Genomic DNA, 23,017 nt, shown 5'->3' on the forward strand with positions numbered 1-23,017 from the left:
TAGAATAGTTTTGATGAGACTTTGGGGGTCTGTAGAATCACTTAGAGAACACTGCCAGATGTCGTAGATACTGAATAAGACAGAAGCTGGGGCTGAGACTGAAAGTTCTTCCAAAAGTTCAGTTACTGTTATCCTTTAAGGCAAAAAACAACTTGGACATAACTACCCTCCACCCTTCCAATTCAGGCTCATCCTTCAAGAGCTAATTTGAGTCTTACATGCTTCATGAATCTTCACAGATAATTGTTGTCTACCCTGTTCTCTTCATTCTCTCATCACCCATGGCCACATAGTCTGAAGCATACCATCCAGCCCTTTATCATTCTCCAAATTGTTCTCTAATTGTTTTGTTTTGGGGGATCCTGCCTCCCCAACTAGACAGGGCAAGAACCATATCTCCTTCCCTTGGGTTTGTAGCCAAGCCTAGCACAGAGCAGGACACAAGAAGATCTTTAATACATGCTTGCTAGATGGAATTGAGTTAGCAGCAAAAAATTCTACTAGTTAAGACCATTCCCGTAGATTATTGTGAAGGCAAACATTTCTGTGAAACTAGATAAAATTTCTGAAATGCTGCCAAAACATAGCAGATCTCATTCTTGAACATGCCCTTCATAAATTGAAAGCTCCTCAGATGTTTTAGGCAGGTAAGTGTTGCAGGTGCATTGAATTCTGGGTTTTGAATGCAGAAGACTTGAGTTCTAATTCTGACTGAGACATTCATTAGCTCTGTGAAAGCCTCTGAGGTCCCTTCCAACTGTAAGAACCTCTGGTGCCATATCTCCTTAGTGCTTGGATGTTAGTAAGCACTCAATAAATGCTTGTTAAATACTGGACCATATCATTCTGGAGGCCCAAACTACGATGAATTGTAAGAGAAAGAAAATGAGGGTTTGCCTAAGGTCCCACAGCTAGCTAGTTCTCAGGGCTGCTAAATCTCAGGTCTATTAACTCCTCAGTGAAAGCACTGGACTTGCTGAGGAGTACAACACACATCTTGTGCAGGGTTTGTGGGTATCTAATTCTGGCTTTTGCCCAGTACATCTTGAACATTATTCTGAATGTCCTGGGGCTTGTACCTCATGTAGTTTGTTACTCCAAGTTATTGAGGCAGGACTTTTGTTCAGCTGGTTCACACCTCAACCTCAGCACACAGGAAGGTACACTGAAAGTACCAACCAAAGTTTATCATTGATGATCATAACTCTTGATTCTAGGGATGAATTTAAATTTGGGACAGTATTAGAAGGGAAAGGAAGGAAATAAGCATTTATATAGTACCTGCTATGCGCAGGCGTTATGCTAAGTGCCTTTTACAAATATTATTTCATTTAATCCTTAAAACAACCCTGAGAGAGAGATGCTGTTATTATCCTCATTTTACAGTTGAAGAAACAAATGACAAAAGTTGAATGACTTAACTAGATAAGCATCTGGGGCTGGATTTGAACTCATATCTTCCTGACTCCAGGCCCAGAATCCTGTCTATACTCTATTACCAGCTGGCCGATGGTTTCCATATAGCTTATATTATGTACCACAATATGTAGACTACAGCTCTGGATAGAAGATTTTGCATGGCAGGGTCATAGATTTAGAGCAGGGTCAAGATTTAGAGCTAGGAATAACCACAGATGTCATCTAGTCAAACTCCCTCATTTTACAGATTAAAGAACTGAAACTAGGAAGGTTACAAAGTCACACATGGCAGCACAGGGCAGGGCTGGCCCAGTGTAATGCAGAGGAATTGGACTTGTGCTGAGGACAACCTGACCTGGGTTCAAATTACCCTTTAGGAATTACTAGCTGCATAACCTGAATAATGCACTAAATGTATCTGTCCTTCAGATTCTTCACCTATAAAATGAAGGGGCTAGACCCAATGATGTTTTAAAAAGCCTCACTCTAAAACCTATGACTCCAAATTTGGAGCTGCTTCCACCATACTAAGTATGATATATACATTTTGCAGGTCCTACCCTCCAGGAGCTAAAATTCCAAAGGGGAAAAATCTGGTCTTTTATTATAGATGAAGATTTCAAAAGTCAGAAGGATTGGAGGGAAGGAAAAACTGTGGGATAATTTTTTTCCCCTAAGGATATTCTCTCCCCCCAAAAAAAGGAGAAGAGAGGGGGAAAATAAAACCTACCTTTTTCCATTTAATATTTCCATCTTCCCCCAGGCTTTCACATCTCCAAATATACCAAACTTGGTTATTTTATGTGCAAATCGAGTTACATAATACATAGTATGTTCATAAGCTGGCAAAGTAAGTAGATCTGTGAAGTGTGATAAAAATAAATACTCACATATTTCAATTTTACTCACAATTTCATTTTTAAAGGAATGTTTTCCCAGTTTTTCCATTTTCTAATTAGGATTTCTGGGAATTTTATACTTTTATCCTAGGATTAGCAAAGCAAAATTGAGACGGGTTTTGCCCTATTTCCACAGCTACCCAGAATTCCCAGTGAGGTTCTAGCCAAACTTGTTCTCCCCAAGTAGAGTTCAAGGATCCAGAATTACTCTTCCCTCTTCCCCTCTGTCATCAAAATTCCCATTCACTCTGGGCACAGCTCTCACTTAGCTGGCATAGAAAAAAAACAACAACCTGTTAAATGAATTCTACTTAAGTATTCATGGCTGATAATATCTTAATGGTACCCTTCCCAGATGAATTTGCATTTTAAGAAAGGGGCCCAAAGGACAATTCATATAGCTAAAGAATGAAGTATTAATGGAGCATTCAAGACACCTTGGTGGAATGGAGGGGAGAGGAATACAACTCTGGCCCTAGAGTTAGGAAGATCAGAGACTATAATCCTGTCTCTTACTATTTGTGTGACATTGGAAAGTCACTTCACTTTCCCAGAATTTCTGTTTTCTCTTCTGCAAAATAGACTCTGTGGTTCCTTGCAACTCAATCTCTAATGATTTAAGGTACCTGCCTAGTGGTCTTCATCTCACATTAATGGCTGATTACTGCATTTATATAAACAAGAAAAAGATATTTTTAATTCTCAGCCTCCACCCCTTTGTCTTTATCTTCTTCTTTACATTTGCCCATTTCTCTCTCCTATCTCAACTCCCTCTTCCCATTGCTTTCTCATTCACTGATTCAGATTTCAGGCTAATGTCCTCTGAAACAAATTGTCCTTGGTGAGCTCCTGAATCATTGATCCTGCCAAGGAAAGGCACATAAGGCCATCAGGAACATTGGAGGAGGCAAGGCAATTAGTATAGAGAGGAAAGCTAGAGCCATGATCATGCAGTGGATCAACTCAGCCTTAGGTCTTCTCTTTCTTGGAGGTCTTCTCTTATCTTGGAGCTTCAACCTATACTTGACCAAGAATCCCATCTACAACAAAACCAACAAGTTCATCAAAGGGATTTCATGTAGTATAGTAGAAAAGACAATGGACATTAAGGACAGAAGACCCGAGTTCAAATCCTAGTTATACTACATATGACCTTGGGGGGAATCATTTAACCTTTGTGGGTCCCCAGTTTCCTCATCTACAAAAAAAAAAGTTTTTTAAATTAATCTGAATAACTGCTTGTGTCTTTTCTAGATCCAATCTATAAAACTGTAACAATATCTCAGAGGACCTCCTCTGCTTTGATGAGTCCTTCTCCTGTCCTCAATGTATCTAGTTAGCTCATTCATCATCATTCACTAGGTACTTGCCATGTACTCAGTCTGTGCTAAGATGGGCTGCAGAGAAGAAGAGAGAAAGAGAAATTATTTTCTTTGCTTATTGGGGAGCTCCTAGTCCAGTTGAGAAGATGAGACTAATACTTTTAATTTGAGACAAATAGGGGATAGTACGTGATTAAGAACAAAGTTGTATGGGTTAAAAGGTATTATAAGGGAGCAGAAAAAGAAGGTGTAATCTGAAGGAGGGAGGTGTGATATGGATCCTTTATCTGGTCCAACTTCCTCATTTTATCAATGAAGAAACTGAGGTCCAGAGACTTTAAGTGACTTGTTCTAGTTGGTTAATGGCCAAAGTGGAACCAAAACTTAGGCATTTTGATACACAGCCCATGGGTCATTCTGCTATATAATAACTAACCAGAGCACAAGAGCTGAATATCTGGGGGAAGGAGAATGAAATTAATAAAGGCACAGAGGCAAAAATGAGCATGATGTGTAATAACCTGGGTTCAAGTGGAAAATCCTTGTTGAAAAAGAGAGTAGGATAAGGTTGAAAAAGGAAGATGCGTCTTGAAGAACATTTTAATATATTATAACTGTCATTATTATATTTGATGCTTTGCAAAACTCTTTCATATTCACCCTCTAAATCAATCCTCACACCATTCCCCTCCAGTGGGAAGAATGGGGATAATTATCCCCATTTTAGAGAAAAACCTGAGGCTCAGAGAAATTAAGTGACTTGTCCAAAACCAGTCCATATGTCAGTGGCAGTGACAAATTTCCCAAACCAACATCCACTACGCTATTCAATTCAACTCAACAACTATAAAGAAGCTACAATGTGCAAGGTGCATTGAAGAAAATAACAGATAGAGAAAGATGAAAAGCAACATAGTTCCTGCCTTCGAGGACTACAATCTACTTGGGGTAAGAGAGGAGCATAATACATGTATACAAACAAGTAAGCTAGGTAGAATTAATAGAGGCAGATATCTAGACAAAATTCTTTAGGAAAGTTGACACTGGAGTGGGGAAAACTCCCTTTTAACTGGATCAGAGAAGGCTTCATGGAGAAGGTAGCCACTGAATAGAGTCTTGAAGGATAAAGATTCCAAAAAATAGAGATGAGGTACTTTCTAAGTCCCTAAGAGTGGCTGAATGAATGACAGTGATAGAAAAGGGTGGGATAATATCAGAAAGTCCAGCTTGTCTGTAGCAAAGGCTGCATGAAGGAAAACAACATGAAATGAGGCAGAAAGGTAGGTTAGAGCCAGGTTTGGAAGGACTTCAAGTGCCAGGTTGAGTTTGTGTTTTATCCTATAGGCAGTAGGGAGAGAAGGATGGGCTTTGCTTTGGTTTATTTAGCAAGGGAGTAGCATTGTCAGATCTGTGAATGACAATGATTATTTTGGTGGCAGTATGAACAAGAGACTAAAGAGGGAAGAAACTAGAAGCATAGAGACCAGTTAGGAAGCTTTGACCACAGAGCAGGCAAGAGGTGATAAGAGCATGAATTAATCTAGCAATAGTATGAGTAGAACATTGTTATTATTGTAGTTTGTCCTTTATCTTCAAAGGGGATGATGACATCAGGGAAGTGATGCCATGACATGTAATTGAATTGGGCTTAAGTGAGAGAGGGCTGTGCAAGGTCACCGGCCTCACTTTCTCCTCCAGAGCCATCAGTGTCCAGTGCCTAGATATAGATCAGGATGACTGGAGATGGCCCTGGAAGCATTAGGAAACCTAGGCCTTTTTAAGTTAAGATCTTTAACAGGTCTCAGTTTGACTGAGGCAATGTCCATTCAGTGATTAAGGGTAGGAAAGAATTGAGGCAAAGAATGGCCTCTTTTACTTGGTCAAAAAAAAAAAAATCCAATCTTAGGAGAAGAATACCCTCAATGTTTCTGACCAAGACAGAAAAATTACTATTCATATTCACTCTGGCTCAAAATGAATGACTAAGTAAAAATCATTTATTAAGCACTTACCACAGACACCAAGCACTGTGCTAAGCTTGGGATGGGAGAATGAGGGAGGGAGGTTACAAATATAAAAGTAAAAATATTTTCTATCTTCAAGGAGCTTACAGTTCTATGGAGACAACATATATAAAGGAACAAAACACACATAGACTAATAGTATTTTAATTAGAAAATTGTAGAAATGGCTTAGAGGAGTAGATTGACAGACCCTTTCCAGTGACAATGACAATATTGATTTGGTTATGGTTCCAGAACTGGAAAGGTAATAGGGTGTGTGTACACTGACCATTAGAGAAACTGATTAAAAAAAAGAAGAAGGGTATAAGATAGGGCAAAGCCTGTCCAGAAAGAGAGGCCATTGACCTCAGGTTTAGGGACAAGAGACTGTCAAGGAAAGAAAAGAAGTAAATAAGAAATTAAAAAAAAAAAAACATTGTGGAGGAGGACTTAATAGCATTTGGCGTATATAAGGGGCAAAGGAGAGGAAAGAGTTAAGAACTACAAAGTTTCAAGCCTGGGTAACTGAAAGGAAGGAATAAGTGTCTATCAAATGCCTACTCTGTGCCAGACACTGTGCTAAGTGCTTCACAAATATTCTCATTTGATCCATAAAACAACCCTCTGAGATAGGTGCTGTTCTTATAATACCCATTTTGTGATTGAGGAAACTGAGGCAGACAGAGCTTAAGTGACTTTCTCAGGGTCACACAGCTAGTTAGGGGGATGAGGCCAAATTTGAACTCAAGGTTTCCTGACTCCAGCCCTAGTACTCTATCCACTATATCACTTAGGCTGTTATGAGTTAGGTGGTACAAGGAATAGAGTGTTATCTGGGCAGATGATAGTGCTCCTATATAAATGGGAAATTTGAAAAGGGGGCAAGTTGATGTGAAAAATGATATTCATTTTAAGGTATTCTAGGAGAGATCTAAGAGGATAGAAGCAGCAGACAATTAACGATGCAAAACTGAAGTTCTTGAGAGACATTGTAGATGGATATATAGATTTGGGAGCCATCAACGTAGAGGTGATAATTAAAGTCATGGAAGTAGATGAGATCATCAAAGAGATGAGGTGAGAAATAAAGAAGGAAGAAGCCTGAGGACATAGGCTTGATGAACACCAACATTTGGGGGGTCAAAAAAGGATGAGGAACCAGCAAAAATGACTGAAAAGTACTCATATATTTATAGCATATGGAGTATATGTGTGTGTGTATACACACATATACGTCACATATATATAAATATAAATACATATATACCATGTATCATATATAGAATACATATGCCATATATGTATGTGTGTATATATATATGTACATATATGTACACACACATACACATACACACATCCCATACATGCAATATGAAGAATTAAACTATTGACATAAACAAGGACAGTCCACCCCACTTCACCCCCAAACTATTCAGAGTTTGGGGGGAAATGAGTATGCTGTTTATGCCTGTGGGTTGAGTGTGTGAGGAAAGAAGAATTATTTTCTTGGATTCTGTGTGTGTCTACTAAGAGGGAGTGCCTGAAAACTTGCTAATTTCTAACATTCAATGAGTTAGCAAGTTACCAGCTAGAGGAGTGGGGTTAAGTGGAGGGGGTTTCCAAAGCAATGCTTTTCCAGAGAGTCATCAACCCAGGAGCTGCATGAACAGAAGCAGAAACAGGTAGGTGAGGGTGGGGGGAAGGGGTGGCCAAGCAGGGTGATCGCTTCATCTAGATAGTAAGGAACTCGGAATACAAGAAAACAATTGCAGTGACCTTCAGAGTAGGAGCTATCTTTATGCTCCTGCCTGCAGGAAAAAGTCATCAATTAATCATGCATATACAAAAGTTTCTTGGCTGAGGGGGAAAGTGGATGTGTGTGAAGACCACCTCTCTACTTCTGGTAAACCTGGTTTATCAGAAAGGTTGTTATCAGAAAAGCTTTGGGTGGGAAAGAACAAAGATTCAGAGGGAGTGAAAGGGGGTGATTTGCACTGGAGAGAAAATGAAGGAGAAAACCCAGTGCAAGTGGGATCCTCTGGGACAGGGTGATTCTAGACATTCTGAAGAAGAAACTTCTTAAAACCCTCAAGAGGATTCACAGGCACCGGTAGGTGGGTGGAACCCTGTGACCTCACTCCCAAAGAAGAGATGTATCCCTGTAATTGGTGATCCCCGCAGAAGGGCACACAGGTATGTAAACCTGACGCGCTCCTCAGGATGTGTGCTGTCTTCCTAGACTATGTATGCGTGGGGTGGTGGAGAGGATTCCCCATTGCTGTCCACTACTGTCTATGTACATGGGAGTAAATGATATCATCACACCCATACAAAAGGAGAATAAAACAAATTTGAACTGCATCACTTTGAAGTTTTGATTAGCAAATGAAAAGTCTGGGGGACATGGCAAAATGGAGGATGGCCTGGAGAGGGCAAATATCTTATGGTGTAGTGGAAAGACCACTAGAGCTGGAGTTACAAGACACGGGTTCAAGTCCTTGACCTGCCACGTGCTGAGTGGCCTTGGGCAATTCAATTCCTGTCTCTGGGCTTCAACTTCCTCATCTGTGAAATGAGGGGGTTGAACTAGATAATCTCTAAGGTCCCTTCCAGCTCTAAGATTCTGTGACTCATCTCTTCTTTCATTTGAAGGTCATGACTATGGACGTGAAAGGAGGACGAGGGAAGTAAATAGCTGGCTATATAGATGGTGTCAAAGAACAGGATTTGTTTTTCTGGATCATTGCCATGGAAACCAGAAAGGTGAGCTCCTGGCAATAACAATAATAATTAATAATCATAGTAATAATAATAATAATAGCTCACATTTATAGTGTTTGAAGGTTTGCAAAGCACTTTCCTCCCCACAGCAAATATGATTGTCCCTATTTTACAGATGAGGAAACTGACTCAAAAAGGGTAACTGATTTGCTCAGGGTCACACAGCTAATAAGCATCAGAGATGGGACTCAACTCCAGGGCTCCTAACTCTGAAAGCAATGTTCTTTCTATTACACCATGCTGCCTGTCTGGTAAGAGGCAGAGAACACCACAGGAGGACTGGAGAGAATGTGGCTGGTGCACAGCTCCAAGACCTACCAAACATTGAGCAGAAACTTGAGTGGGAGGGAGAAAAAGGGTCCAGACAAAACTGTAAAACTGGAAATTATGCAGAAGAACACGTGTGACATAGAAAGAAGCAGCATAGCAGAGGTGGTACTCAGCACTTCTCGGAGGAATGTAACAAAGAAGCTAGTCTGGAAATAATGTTCACATTCTAAGGTGTATATTTACCAAGGCACAGAGTGTGGGTTACAAAGTCAATAAATTTTAACATAACATGGTAAGTATGTATTCATGAGACTTGGTGTATGAAATATGGCAATGGAAGAATGGGAACAGAAGCCTTATTCAAAAAGCCACAGATTTGATTGTAGCCAAGATGGGTGGAAGTAGCGCTGCATCTCACAAGGGCATGAAAATCCATCAATCTAACACAGGGACTGTGGTTAGAGAACTGGGATAGGGATAAAAAGAGAAGTAAAGGAGAAAGCATGTTATAGTGGGTATGTACTACAGACCACCAAGCCAAATGGAGACAATTGAAGATGCTTTCCTATAAAGAGAGAATCCCCTAGTATGGAAACTTCCTCCACTGAATAGGTCAGCAGCTTCTCTGTCATTCTTAATTGCTTTATTTAAGTGAGAGGTTCTCACTTGCCCACAATCAAACAGTATGTTTCAGTGGCAAGACTTGAACAAAAGTCTTATTGCCTACAAGGCCAAATCTTTTGCTACGATGCCAGGCTGACTTTTTTCCAACACAGATTATAAATCTACTACAGAGGCAGCCACATTAGTGGTGGTGGTGGGGGGGGGGGGGGGTTAATTCTCCTGACATCTGTCAGAAAAGCCATTAGTGATATGGAAGACATGGAAACTAGTGGAGATTGGGACCATGCCATTTTAGAAATCATAAGAGATAAGAAGGGAAAAACACATACCAGCCATAATCATACACATTTCCTAAATTTTAGGAAAATGGCTTTCAACAATAAAATGTAAACCCCTTCAGGGCCAAAATCCTGTTTTCTTTTTGAATTCCTAGGGACCAGCATAATAATTGACACTTTGAGGGGGCTGGATTTCCATTTTCACCAATATAAGGAATTCTGAGTAAAGAAATTCCCTATGTGAAGGCAGTCGGCACCTACTCTGCCATTATAGTATTGGAGATAGTCTTGGGTCCTAAGAAGCTAAGTTACTCACCCAAGTTCACACAGCTAGTATGAGGCAGAAGTAGAGCTCAAAGGCAGGTCATTTTCAGGACTCTGGAGCCAGCCCCAATCTTTTAGGTTGTGCTGCCTCTCATCTGTAATAGAGTAAGTCCTTAATAAATGTTTGTTGAATGAAAACAGAATAATCAAGTTCAGAAGCAAGATAGACAGAGATTTATGACCAAAAACTCTATAAGGGAAATGGGCTCAGTTCAATTTGAGTCTTAGAATCATAAAAAGATATCAAGGTAGAAGGAGTGCAAAAGATATTAAGTGCCTTCCATGTTTATGACCACAAGAATTAAGGTTTATAATCCTTGCTCTCTAGAACTTTACTTTCTAAAACACATAACTGAAAAATTATTCCACAAATGTTATAGCTGGACTTTTCAAACATTTTCCCATGATGACAAGGGAAAATCTCATGCAATCACAATATTGGATACGCAGTCTTGATTGCATTTGACTTGCCTTTTCATCATACCCTAGCCCTTCATGGTAAACAGACTGAATTTTTGGGTTCAGGGGGAAACAATAAGCCTCTTCTGCTTCTTCCCTTTCCTGCAGAAAATAACACAATTATACCTCCAGTATGCCTTTTCCCAGATCAGTGCATTGACTATGATACAAAAGATAACACATAAAGAAATCTTTGAGAGACTAAAAAAATATAGTGGGGCTCTTCCTGAGTCCTAGAAATTTACTTGAAACTGATCCTCTCTCTACTAATACCCAGATCAGTCCAAGAATAATAGGGTCAGTCTTACAGGCTAAAAACTCTCCCCATACAATAATAGTGGGACTAATTACTAGTTAAACTAATAATTTCACTTGTACCCCTAGCTATTGTGCTACTGTGCAAGACTGAGATAATTGTATACGTCAAACAGAAAGACATTTGCAGGGCCTTTGGTGGCACCTGACCTCACCTCACCTCAAAGGCAAGGAAAAATTCCAACTGCCAAAGGGATGGAAAGAATTCATTCCCAGAATAGGCGACAGCATGGCAAAAGCATGGAGGCAAGAGAGTACATCATTAAATTAGAAGAATAGTTAGCAGTGTAGTTGAGCTGGAATATTGAATATATGAAGAAGAGAGTGAAATGAGGCCCAAAAGGAATGGGAGACTCTAAAAGAAAAAGGAGAAGCATCTGATGAAGATTATGTAACTGTACAGGGAGTCTTAGATGAACTCATATTTTTAAAAAGACAAACATGAAAAATGAAAGAAAAGTTATATTACTAAGGAAAGAATGCAAAAGAGTGATACAAACATATAAAAAGAATCAGACAGCCCAGAATAAGGTGATACCTGTGGAAACATGATAAGGAAACTAAAACATATATACATACATGCAAATACATACATTTTTACTTATATACAGAATAAATTGATGAGCAAGGGAAGGCCCACAACTGGGGCAAATGGTGTAATGCTAATCAATGATAAACCAGAAGAAATTACTTGACTTTTCTTCCATCTTCTTGATCAGGAAGATGGATGTTCAAATTAGAAACAGTCAAATATCCTTGAAAGAGATTGGAAACCCAAGATAAATGAAAAGGGAATACCTAATTACTTTACATATTAAACTATCAAGACCTAAGCAAATTATTACTCATGGAGCTGAATCAAAAGAGTGATGGTGAAGTGGACAAATCTGGAACTGATAATCAGGAGATTTAGATTCTGTTGTTGGCTCTGCCACTAACTTTCTATAGGATTTGAAGCAAGTTGTTTAATCTTTCTATGCCCTAGTTACTTCATATGTAAAATGAAGAGGCTGAACAAGGCAACTTCTCATATTCTTTCCAGCTCTAAGATATCAGGAACAAGCAGATATATAGACAAAGAGCCATTGTTGATCATTGAGAAATTAAAAAAAAAAAAAAAAAAATAAGAATGAGAGCCACAATGGTCCAAAGGAAAGGAAACAATGCTAGACACTACAAACTACAAGCCAGTCTACTAGATTTCAGTCCTACAAAATTCTAGAACAAGTAATTAAACAGATGATTTGTGAACAATCTGAAAGAGAAAGCAGTGATCACTAGGAACCAGGACATGTTCACTAAGAGTAAAGCATTTCAAAGTAATATCATTTCTTTAAAAAAAAAAAAAAAAAAAAAAAAGATTATTAGATTGGTAAATGAGAGGATTGCCATAGATATACTTTATTTGGAATTGACAAAGAATCTTGTAATATCTTTGTGGACAAGATAAATAGATGTGGGGTCCAATTTAGGTAGGTTCTCAGCTAGTTGAATTAAACCCAAAGAGTGAAAATGAATGTATCACTATTGACCCAGAGAGAATTCTATACCAGCAATACTACAGGTCCCTGTCCTTATCCCTGTCCTTTTCAACATTCCTATCAACGCCTTGAATAAAGACATAGAAAACATGCTTATTGAATTTGCAGAAGACAGGAAGCTAAGAGGAATGGCTAATATGATAGACAACAGGATCAAGATTCAAACAAATTCTTGTTTGTTGAGAGTTGAGAGTCAAAAATGCTCTCAACAGGCCAAAACACTGGTCTGAAACGAACACAATGAAATTTAACAGGGATAAATTCAGAAAGCTGCACATAGGCGCTGCATGGGTGAAAACCAGCTTTTATAATCACAATTTACAATCTCTGCCTCTCCTGATCCTAAATTTCCACCTATCTAACAGCCCTCAGGTCATTCAGTAGTTCTAGGCACTGAATCAGAAATGACTATTGTCACTCCCATGTCTAATTTTGATGGGGACCCCTGATTCTTCTTCCTCTCTTGGTCTAAAAAGGGGATTTTATCCTACTTAAGTCAGCCAAGATGAAATTGAGTGCTTTTTTTTTTTTAATTAAAAAGGTGTTTCTTTGTTATTAAAGAGAAAAAAATAAATCATATTAATTACATAAGCAAAGGATCCATATATCTTATCCTAAAATCACTAAAAATGGGTTTGGGTTATGGGATATTTGTTCCTGTCCTTATTCTTCTCCTCTACTACCCAAGGAATCCTGAGTGAGAAAACCTCTCTGTAACCCAAAGATTTCTCTACTGCAATTCAGGCCAGTCTGCACCAATGTCCTAGTAATCTTGACTTTTCTGAAATCCCTAATAGTTCTTGATTCTAGCAATCTTGTGTTTTCCCCAACCCTCTCTGGCATTGTGAAGATAAGTGTTTACATGACCTTGTTGAACCTCTGTCATTTCCTGAAATCTATCTGAATTATATGTCCTTACAAATGATTCTTTTCTCTAATTGCCAAGACCAGGCTGCTTTCTCTTCCTATTTCAAAATATCATCTTGGATGTCTTAAGTTCCCTTTTCCGGATTGAGCAACAGCAATTAGTGCATTTGAAGTGTAGAGATGTTTGGCAAACCTAAGCCCAAGAACCAATCATCTCTATTCCATTCCAAATTATCAACTCCACCTACTTCTCTAAATCCTTATGGAAGACTTACGACTTTCATGTCCCCCAGGGTAGCAGTCTTCTAGAATTCTACCATTACAATTATGTCATAGAAAAAATACTTACACATAGTAATACATGGGTGTTAGCATTACAGTAGTAAGAATAAGTAATAATAGATAAGGGATTTTTTTGACAATTTCAATACACAAATGCATCAATATGAGTATTCCTCCCTATTGATACAGATCATACCCCTCCCTGCTTGCCCATCCTGTGTGACTCTCATCTATGTCCTCCCTAAGGTTGCCACAGGAGGTCTACCCAATTTGTTAGGGACTTTCACATTTACCAAATAACAAGCTCATATACATTTTTATTTTATATTTCCATAGTGATGTTTTTTGCACTATTTTCTTCCTGTACATATTTATGTTTTCATACATACATGCATATATGTATGTATGTATAATGTATACACACACTCAATATGTGCTGTCTTCAGCTAGTGTATCTCTGCTTAGAATTTTTTTTGCTGATTTTTAAAAAATTTTGCTGAAAAATGTTTGCTGATTAAGGAAGTTCTCCCTTGTCTGTCACTTATTTACATAAGTTAAACTTCAATCTAATATTATTATAATCAGTATCAAATTTTTTCTGTCCATTTTTTCTTTTTATTAGTATTGATAGCTTATTTAAATATCATATGGAGTTATTTTTAATTGAAATACATTTCTTCTCATAATTATTCTGTTTTATGATTTGGTTTCAACTTTGCTCTTTGCTCTAAGTCTATGGCCTGATTGTACACAGACAGCTCATTCAGGGGAAAGTCCCATATCAATAACAAGTCATTTCCAATCCATTAGAGAATATAATCAATTTCATTTTTTTTTTTTTTTTTTGTGATATCATCTGGCACTCTTTATGTCCAGAATTGTCTGATTCTCTTCTCAAAGAAAGTATTAAAGATTTATGTGGATAAAATTTCTATATAATCTCTAAATCTGGTCCCTCTCATTCTTTACTCCTGAACATTTTCATATATATTTTGTCATATATACACAGATACAGATATACACACATACGTATATGTCTGTGTACATGTACGTATGTGTGTATAGATTGACTGTATTCCTTTAACAAGTCACTTAACCATTCAATGATCTAGGACAAATTGCAGAAAACATATGGATCTTAATTAGTTAAAGGAATTTTCTTATCAGGAAGTTCCCCATATCAGTTTTAGTCCCTCTCCCTATGTTTTGTTTACCTTTCAAATGCTGCCTTTATATTGTAATCACAGAGTATATGTCCATAGAACTTCTTTGCATCATTATCCTTTGGGGGAAAAATGTTGGTGATTAAACTGCAATTACTTGTTTGGTGGTCTTTCTGCAAATATCTGTTATAAGCAATGCAGATTGAGGCTGAATATAAGGGAAGATGTCCCAATAATTGGAGTTGTTCCAAAATATACTAAACTGTCTCAGGAGGCAGTGGTAAAGGATAGATGTCTACTTAGGGATTTGTTTTGGGAACTATTCCTTTTCAAAGTTGTATTGGGATAGATAGGCTCTGAGATTCCAACTCTGAGATTCTATGATTCTGTACATTTGGCAGCAATTCATGTAGGGAAAAAACAAAAACAAAAAATCTCAGGGTTTTAGTGAACCATAAGCAACTAGACTATAAACTCTACAAGAGCAGGGCCTGTATGCAGTAGGTACCTAATAAGCATATGCCATTATTTTTTGCTTGTAAATTGATAGCAACCAGCAGTTTAATAATGATGGAAGGGGAGAAAGGAAGGGAGGAAGGGAGGAAGGAAGGAAGGAAGGAAGGAAGGAAGGAAGGAAGGAAGGAAGGAAGGAAGGAAGGAAGGAAGGAAGGAAGGAAGGAAAGAAGGAAGGAAGGAAGGAAGGAAAGAAGGAAGGAAGGAAGGAAGGAAGGAAGGAAGGAAGGAAGGAAGGAAGGAAGAAAGAAAGGATATGAATATGAAAAATATGAAAGAAAGTAATGTAATGCAATCTTGGGCTATCAGTAGAAGCATAGTGTCCCGAGAAAATAACGGTCAGAGAAAGAAGACAAGAAAAATGGTAGTAGACGGTTCTTTGATGATACCAAGGCAGATATTTATTAACCTGATAGAAAGAACTGAAATATCTGCTATCTTCATAGAGGTATACATTTTGCACCTGGTGAAGAGCCTCTGAAGAACACTCAAAATTAATGACTACTCCTCAATTCTTATAATTCATTTGGGAGAAAAAGCTATTGCCAGAAGGGACATAGAAATTATTGGGAAGCATTATGAGGTCCTGAACAAAAAATGAAAACTTTGAGTAATCCAGGTGGTGTTTTTATCACAACTTCCAAATGAAGCTAGATGATTCAAAGAAAAAGGCAGATTTGGGAAATCAATGACTTGTGGTAAGAAGGTGGTATCTGAGAATAGAATTTGGATTTTTGTGTCCCAACTCAAAATATTGGCATAAGGGCTGGTAAACACACACACAGACACACACACACACACACACACACACACACACACAGAGAGAGAGAAAAAAGAGAGATTGGAGCACTTATTATGAAACAGAATCTCTTCCAGTGAAACAAGATCTGGTTCCTTGTTTAAGAATATGCATTACCAGAATATGCATTACAGAGGCTCTTGGTTCATCCCTCAGTTCCCCATGAAGAGGGGTGGGGGAAGGAAGAGGAAAAGGAAGATGAATACTGTACCAAAGATTATTGATTGACATACAAGCTAGAAAGAGCTGTCCCCCTGCTATTTTCAGAACCAAGGAACCAAATATTGAGAGTACCAAGGGACCAAGCATTCCAATCTAAAGATCTGCTACACATATATTTGCATAGGCTTGCAAATCTAATCATGGGAGCTTTAAATTTAAAAGGGAGGAGGAAAGAGAAAATTGAACACAGATTTGATAAGCCAAGAATAAGAGGGACAACATAGAAGAAAGAATGGCAGAACACAAGTAATTCATGGAAGTTAAAAATCCAAGAAGAAAGCCAGCAACAAATCCCATAGTGTCAGATATCTATACAAATGCACAAAAAGATAAGTAATAAATACGACTCAAATGTGGAGAGGAAAGGGGAACTGCCTAAGGAGATCAACATGGATGCACATGGAATTTAGCAAAATACCTCAGATTTTTAAAAGACATAGAAAAAAGGAAAGGTCAAGTAATTGATGATGAATACAAATGAATAGCCTTGTCCTGTAAGTAGGATAAAATATTATTAATTATATGAGCAATATTAATAAATATATTATATATTACATGATATAATTAATAAACAAAATAAATTTAGGCTATCAATGGATGTTACATATAGCCATACATAGCAGAGAAGTGGTTAAAGAAATGTTGAAGAAAAAAGGAAGATGGTAAAAGACATAGAACCACTGAGTAGATGACAATAATGAATAGTACAAAGAAGGCTAAACTACTTAAGTCTTATTTTGAATGTGTTTTCTCTTTTAAATGAAGGACCTTTGAACTTTGAAAAAGAGAAGAAAAAATGTTTAGCAGGTAGCAAAAACCAAGGATAAGTGACTAGACATCAAACTTCTCCATGAACTTAAATCAATAGTCCTTGTAGCTGAAGAGACTAAAAAAAATAGGAAATGTTATGGCTGAGCTGCTGGCGGTGATCTTTGGAGAACTGGACAGTTACTAGGAAAAAATACTCATTCAATTGTCAAAAACAAAAAAATAGGAAACGGTGTCTGCAAATAATAGATCAAGGATCTTAACTGTCTATTCCTGGAAAAAATCTAGGACCCATTATTAAGAGGATAATTTATAAATTTAAAAAGGGAAGTCATGATAAGTAAGGGCTTCATCAAGAACAGGTCACACAGCATTGGGAGATAGTTTAGGGGAATGGTATCAACATAACAGATTTAGATTTCAGCATTTGACAAACACCTCTTGTGTTCTTCTTGTATATAGTCTATAGATATAGATAGTAAATAAATAGTAGACTCTGTAGAGATAGAACAGTTGGGTGAATTTAGAAAAGATGAAATAAAAGTAGTTATTAATGAGTCCATGCCAATTTAAAAAAGATAGTCTTGCTTTAAACCTTCCAGGAATTCTGGTTGGTTTAAGCTGCAATTTTTTCTTTCAAGCTTTTCTTGCTGGTTTTTTTTGTTTTTTTTTTTTTTTTTTTTTTTTGAATCATTCCTTTCTGGGTTTGTGTCTTAAGCTTCCCTAGCACTATAACAGCTCTTTATACTGTCTTCTTCTTGTTTTCTCATTCTTCCAGCCTCCCTAACTTTGGACTTCATATGAGTTCTGAATTCTGGGCATTTCTGGGAGAAATGTCTGGCCTGAGCTTGTGTCCTTTTACATCCTTGTGCTGCTTTCACAGTTCAGGCTGGGCCAAGAAGGGGGTAGCCATAAACTTTCAAGGTTCCTCACATGATTTGATCTGAAGTGATGTCTATTCACTGCCCTCCAGGTATGAGCTCTGGAAGTTGGGAGTTTAGTAGATTGTTGCTGGATTCAGCTGCTGTTAGACTGCTAGGAGGTGCTGCAAGTTCAGAGCAGTCTGCAGTTTAGACTCCCCTTTAGTTTGGGACTCTTATCCCAGTTATTCTACTGCTGGCTACCTCTCTGGATTGGAAGTTAGAATTCAGGTCCCCTCTGAGCATAGCTACACAGCTATTGTTTGCTTTCTTCCTCCATATAGCTAGAGCTTTCTAGGGGCCACTCTTCTTTCCCCTATCCTCTAGTCTAATTTAGAACTTGGTAGTGAGATACAGAGTTGCCAGATGACACTAATTCCTTCACTGTTCTAGTTGAGAGATTCCCCTGTCATCTCCTTCTCTTCTGGTGCCTTGCCCTAGTGTCCAGTCTTGGCTCTTTTAGTTCCTGGGCTCTGAAATGTCCAGAATACAGTCAGACCCCATCCCAACTGTCAACAGTCTTCCTTATCACCCTAAGCTGCCCTGGGCTGAAAAAAATGACTCAATGAGACTCTTCTTGGATTTCCCAATCAGAATTCATTCCAACATATTGCAATTGACTATACTTCTTCCTCCTACTCAGCCATTTTGACTCTGCCCTTCCTGTGTCAATTTAGGAGATCTCTAGTGTAAGACCTCAGAAATCTGTCCCTGACCTTGAGCAATAGCACAGGGTTTTTAAAAATCAAGAACTTAGAATAAAGGTATGCATCTCAGATTTATAGATGATATCAAGCTTGGAGGGACAACTAACACATAGACAGGAAAAAAATACAGATCCAAAAAGATTTTGACACAGTAGAGCAAAGAAGCAAATCCAGTAAGTAGAAATTTAAAATATATTAATATAAAGTTTTACCACTGAGCAACTTCACAAATATAGAATACTATGATTCTACACTAATCTTAATATCATCTCCCTTTTTTTAGTCTGCTTTCTCTGCCTTATCATTATAGATTTGCTCATCTTGGCTACTATTTTCATATTCCCATTAGTTATCCTTACCGTTCCACACTCCTCACCTCGCCCTTCCAAACTGTCTGGGCTGAAGGAAGCAACTCAGTCACCTGATACTGAGTGTTTCTTACTTGCCAAAGGCAGAAGTTTATCAAATATCAGTTTCATGATTACACATGTCCCAGAGTCCCCCATCAGTGTTGCCTAACCTGGAAAAGTGGTATCAAAAGTAGCGATCCCATTCATTTTTTGGGGTTAATGCCAGTTTTCCTGCAAAAACTAAGACTTAAGCCTTATCACTAATAGTTTTATGGACTGCCTTATTCAGAAATTGGACTGAGAATTTAAGGGACAGACATTGGGAAATGGAGAAAAATAGCAAAGGAAAATTCTAAAAATTAATTGCCCTTTAGAGTTTTTCTGGGGCCAGTGGTTATATATCCTCCTTTTACCCCACCAGCAGTCAGGGTCTACCTTCCACATATCAATTATAGCCTTCTCTCCATCTGGACCTGATGGTCTACTTGAGGCCCAGGTACCAAGTAGTCAGTGGTAGTTCAGAGGGTTAAGATGGTGGAAGGCAGGCGGCTTGGAAGGAGGGTTTGGAGTCTGAGCACATTCATCTTCATAAGTTTTATTACAGCCTGCCAGTTTAAACCTAATGACTAATTTATCGTATAAAATACCACCAATATATTTTTTGATTTTGCTAATTAATTATCTCAAACAAAGGTGATATTTATAAAACTGTCCAGAAATGGTGTGCACAGGAAAATTGCCTTACAGCAGGAGATGAAATTATTACTAATATGGGATCAAATTATTGCTGTATTGACTTAGTTACTTTATGACTTTGTAATGGATTTCTTCATTATTTTCTCTGGATTGTAGCATTTGTGATTGCATTAAAGTCTGTTAATCTATGCAAATATCATTAGGCACCACTAATAACCACTGCAACTTTCCTTATTTTCGGGGACTGTGCTAAGTACTTGCAACCCTGGTTTGAGTGGGTGACTTCTTTCCTGGTAAGAGGAATAAATGAGAAATTGGAAGGATCTAGGGTGATTATCCCATCTGGAACATTTCCATGAAAATGGAGCAAATGATGGAAAAGGAGGGACACTTGGAGCTTTAACTAGGATGGAGTGACTAGGGATTGGTTTTAGAGCACTGAAATTTAGAGGGTGCCAATAGCACTTAATAAGTAGAAATAACTGAACTTAATTTAAGTAGAAATAACTGAGCCTAATACCCAGTTAGCAATAGTAATTTGTTAAGAAAGAAGCTACTAGATGATGGGCTTTTCCCCCACCCATCACTTGCCAGTGCTGTTACTATTCCTTTTCTCATGATGTTCTCAGTGGTGGTCTTACAGTATCCTACTGTCTCAGTCTGCCCCGATCCTTGTGTCCTGAGAGCTGAGGCTTTTCCCTAAGGGGCATATTCCCATCTCTTCACAGCTAAATTTGCTTTAATGGTTGAGATCTCCTTTGATTCTCTTTTTGTCCTGGGTGACAAAATGACTGGTTATGGCTCTGAGGTAACTTTTGAAATGGAAGGCAGTGTGGTGCAGTGGAAAGATTACTGGATTTCAAGTCAAAGAACCCAAATAGAAAACACAACCACATGTTTGACTGCGTGCAAGTCACTTAATTTCTCTGGTCTTCAGTCTTCCCTTCTGTAAAGTGAGTTAGAACCCCCTTCTAGCATTAAAAAGACCCCCTTAATTGAAAGTGTATCCCTCATCTCTATATTACAGTTACTGAAATTTTACATTACCAAACTCCCATTCTTTAGAATAAGGCATTGGAGGACCCTGTTAAAATTCAAATCATTTTGAAATGTGTTCCACATTATCATTATGTTAACATCCCCTTGAATTTATTATGGTCATGTGATTAGCAAAAAGTAGAAGCTAAGGGGAAAAGACACAAAATTAATGTTTTCATGGGGATGAGTAGATGGACGTGCACAGAGGAGTACCTGAGAGGGGCATGCCAAGGTGTGGGTGGGAGAGGGAACCCCAGTGGAGGGCATCAAGTTTCATAAATGATATACACCAACAGGGGAGGAGAAGAGTGCATTGACAAACTTTGATTCCCATGTTTGCTGGACATTGCACCAAGGTTTGTAATTCCATGTAAGAGTCTGTTCTTTTCTGATGAATCCTTCAAATTGCAGACCTATTGCCTCCAACATTGCAAACAGTCTAAAACATTACTTATGATTTCACTGATTGACTTCTGATAATTCAACGTGCTCAACCTAAGAAAAAAGAGGCTCAGAGATAGGTGGTGACTTGCCCAAGATCATTAAGTTGGTGATAAAGCCAAGGGTAAAACCCTAGCCCCTAGATTTCAGATTTAGATGTGTTGTGTTTCTCAAACTCTCTCCCCTTAAAAACCAGCCTAAGTACTATGGACAAAGGTAGAGAGGATAAGCCTGAGAATTATGTCTCCAGCAACATTCATGTCCATGAACCAATGTTGTATAGTTTGCCCCACACTCCACATCCATTGAGTTGAGAAGACATATAAGCATTCTGGAGGCTCCACATTGGACACAGAGCTCAAAACCCACAAAGTCAAATGGCATAGGAAGATAAGTGTGAGAGCCATTTTCTTTCTTCTTCATCAACAATGTCATCATCATCATCACCATTCTGTCATTACTATTGAGCTTTCATTAAGATGCTCAGATGAGGTGGATCACTGAAGACTATTAAGAAGCCAGTCCAGCTGGTACTTTCCTTCTCTAACATTCTAAAATGTTTCCAAGACTCCTTTATAAACAAGGCACTTGAGATGAGTTAAGTCACTTCTGCTCTCCTCTCCTTTGCTCTCCCAGCCTCAAGGGTTTTCTGCCTTCTCTTTCCTCCCACCTCTCCCTCTTGCCTGCTGCCTCCCACCTCCCTCCATTCTTTGCTTCACTAAATCAGTGACTCACTGGGGGATAGGCTGATCTGAATTCAGAACAAGTATGAATAGAATGTTGTTAGTGGGTCTATTATTTTCAGGTGCCTATTGTCCTAATAATACTTTGCATGCTTATACAGAGCAAAGCATTTTATCCTTCTCAAATCCTTTCATAACTTGTCTTGAATTTCATTTCCACAACACTCCAGTGATTGTGTATACCCTTACTATACAGTTGGGAAAACTGTAGAGAACTTCCCAGCAGTCATGTTGGGAGTCAGTAACAGAACCAGAACTAGACCATAGATCATGGGGCCCTTAATTAATATTCTTATTTTAGTCCATCCTACCATTCTATAATTTGAGCTAAATATTAGCAAAATATCACCAAAATTAGAGCTCTTTTAGGGGGCCGTTTTATTAATCAATCACAAATCAACAAGGATTTGCTAAGTGACTATATGATAAGCGTTGAACTAAGGATACAAAGAAATTTAAAAAAACTTTCCCTGCCCTCAAGAAGCTTTCCTTCTAATGGCAGAAACAATATTTAAATAAATGGAAACATAAAAGATATATGAAGTAGATGCAAAGAAATCTCATAAAGAGATCATTAACTACTGGAGGGAGCAGAAAAGGCATCCTGGAAAATGGTGAGCTTTGAGCTTAGTCTTGAAAGAAGTCAGAAATTCTAAGAGGTAAAGAAAGTAAGGAGAGACTTTTTCACAATTAGCAAGATCATTTACATATCGGCTCCCTTTGGAGTAGGTATTCCTTTAGGGTTCTGCTTGCTACCTTGTTCTCTTCTCTTTCTCTGTCTCTCTACATTGTAGCAAGTGGCAAACTCATCTACTGATACAGCTTCAACTCTGACCTCTAGCTATCGCACATCACTCTCTCCAACCTCACTCTCCCTCCAGACCCAAACTCCAGCTTCTTTAATATCTCCACAGATGATCTGCTGCCTTCTCCAACTCAACACATTCAAAGCCAAATTGATTTTCTTTCCCCACCTCTGCTCCCCTTTCTGACTTCACTATTCCTGTTGATGGCATGACCATTCCCGAGGTCTTCAATGTTCATGACCTTGGAATTATCACTGACTCTTTCCTCCCTTTTCCCTCCCACATCCAATCAGTTGTAAGCCCTGCTCATTCTCCCTGTTGTCTCTAGGATCAAATACAGACTCCCATGTCTGGTATTTAAAGCCCTTCACAAGCTGGCGTATCTCCGAGGCTTATTATACATTACTCCTTTTCATGCCCTTTAGAGTCCAGCCAAACTGGCATCCTTACCATGCCCCACATGTAAC

At 38.4% G+C, this 23,017-nt stretch overlaps 1 protein-coding gene across 27 annotated transcripts in view; it reads left to right on the forward strand.

Moving 5' to 3' along the window:
* CELF4 (CUGBP Elav-like family member 4) overlaps nt 1–23,017 on the forward strand; it is a 558,697-nt gene that overhangs the window by 445,064 nt on the left and 90,616 nt on the right. For 20 of the 27 annotated variants that reach the window (XM_031946023.1, XM_031946032.1, XM_031946034.1 and 17 more), the window contains one exon: nt 8,296–8,406. The exons of the other annotated variants lie outside the window; for them this stretch is intronic. In XM_031946023.1, the coding sequence (XP_031801883.1) occupies nt 8,296–8,406 (111 nt within the window). The remainder of the gene's footprint in view (nt 1–8,295; nt 8,407–23,017) is intronic. 27 annotated transcript variants of the gene reach the window in all.

Source organism: Sarcophilus harrisii, chromosome 1, assembly GCF_902635505.1.
Source record: "Sarcophilus harrisii chromosome 1, mSarHar1.11, whole genome shotgun sequence".
NCBI lineage: Eukaryota > Metazoa > Chordata > Mammalia > Dasyuromorphia > Dasyuridae > Sarcophilus > Sarcophilus harrisii.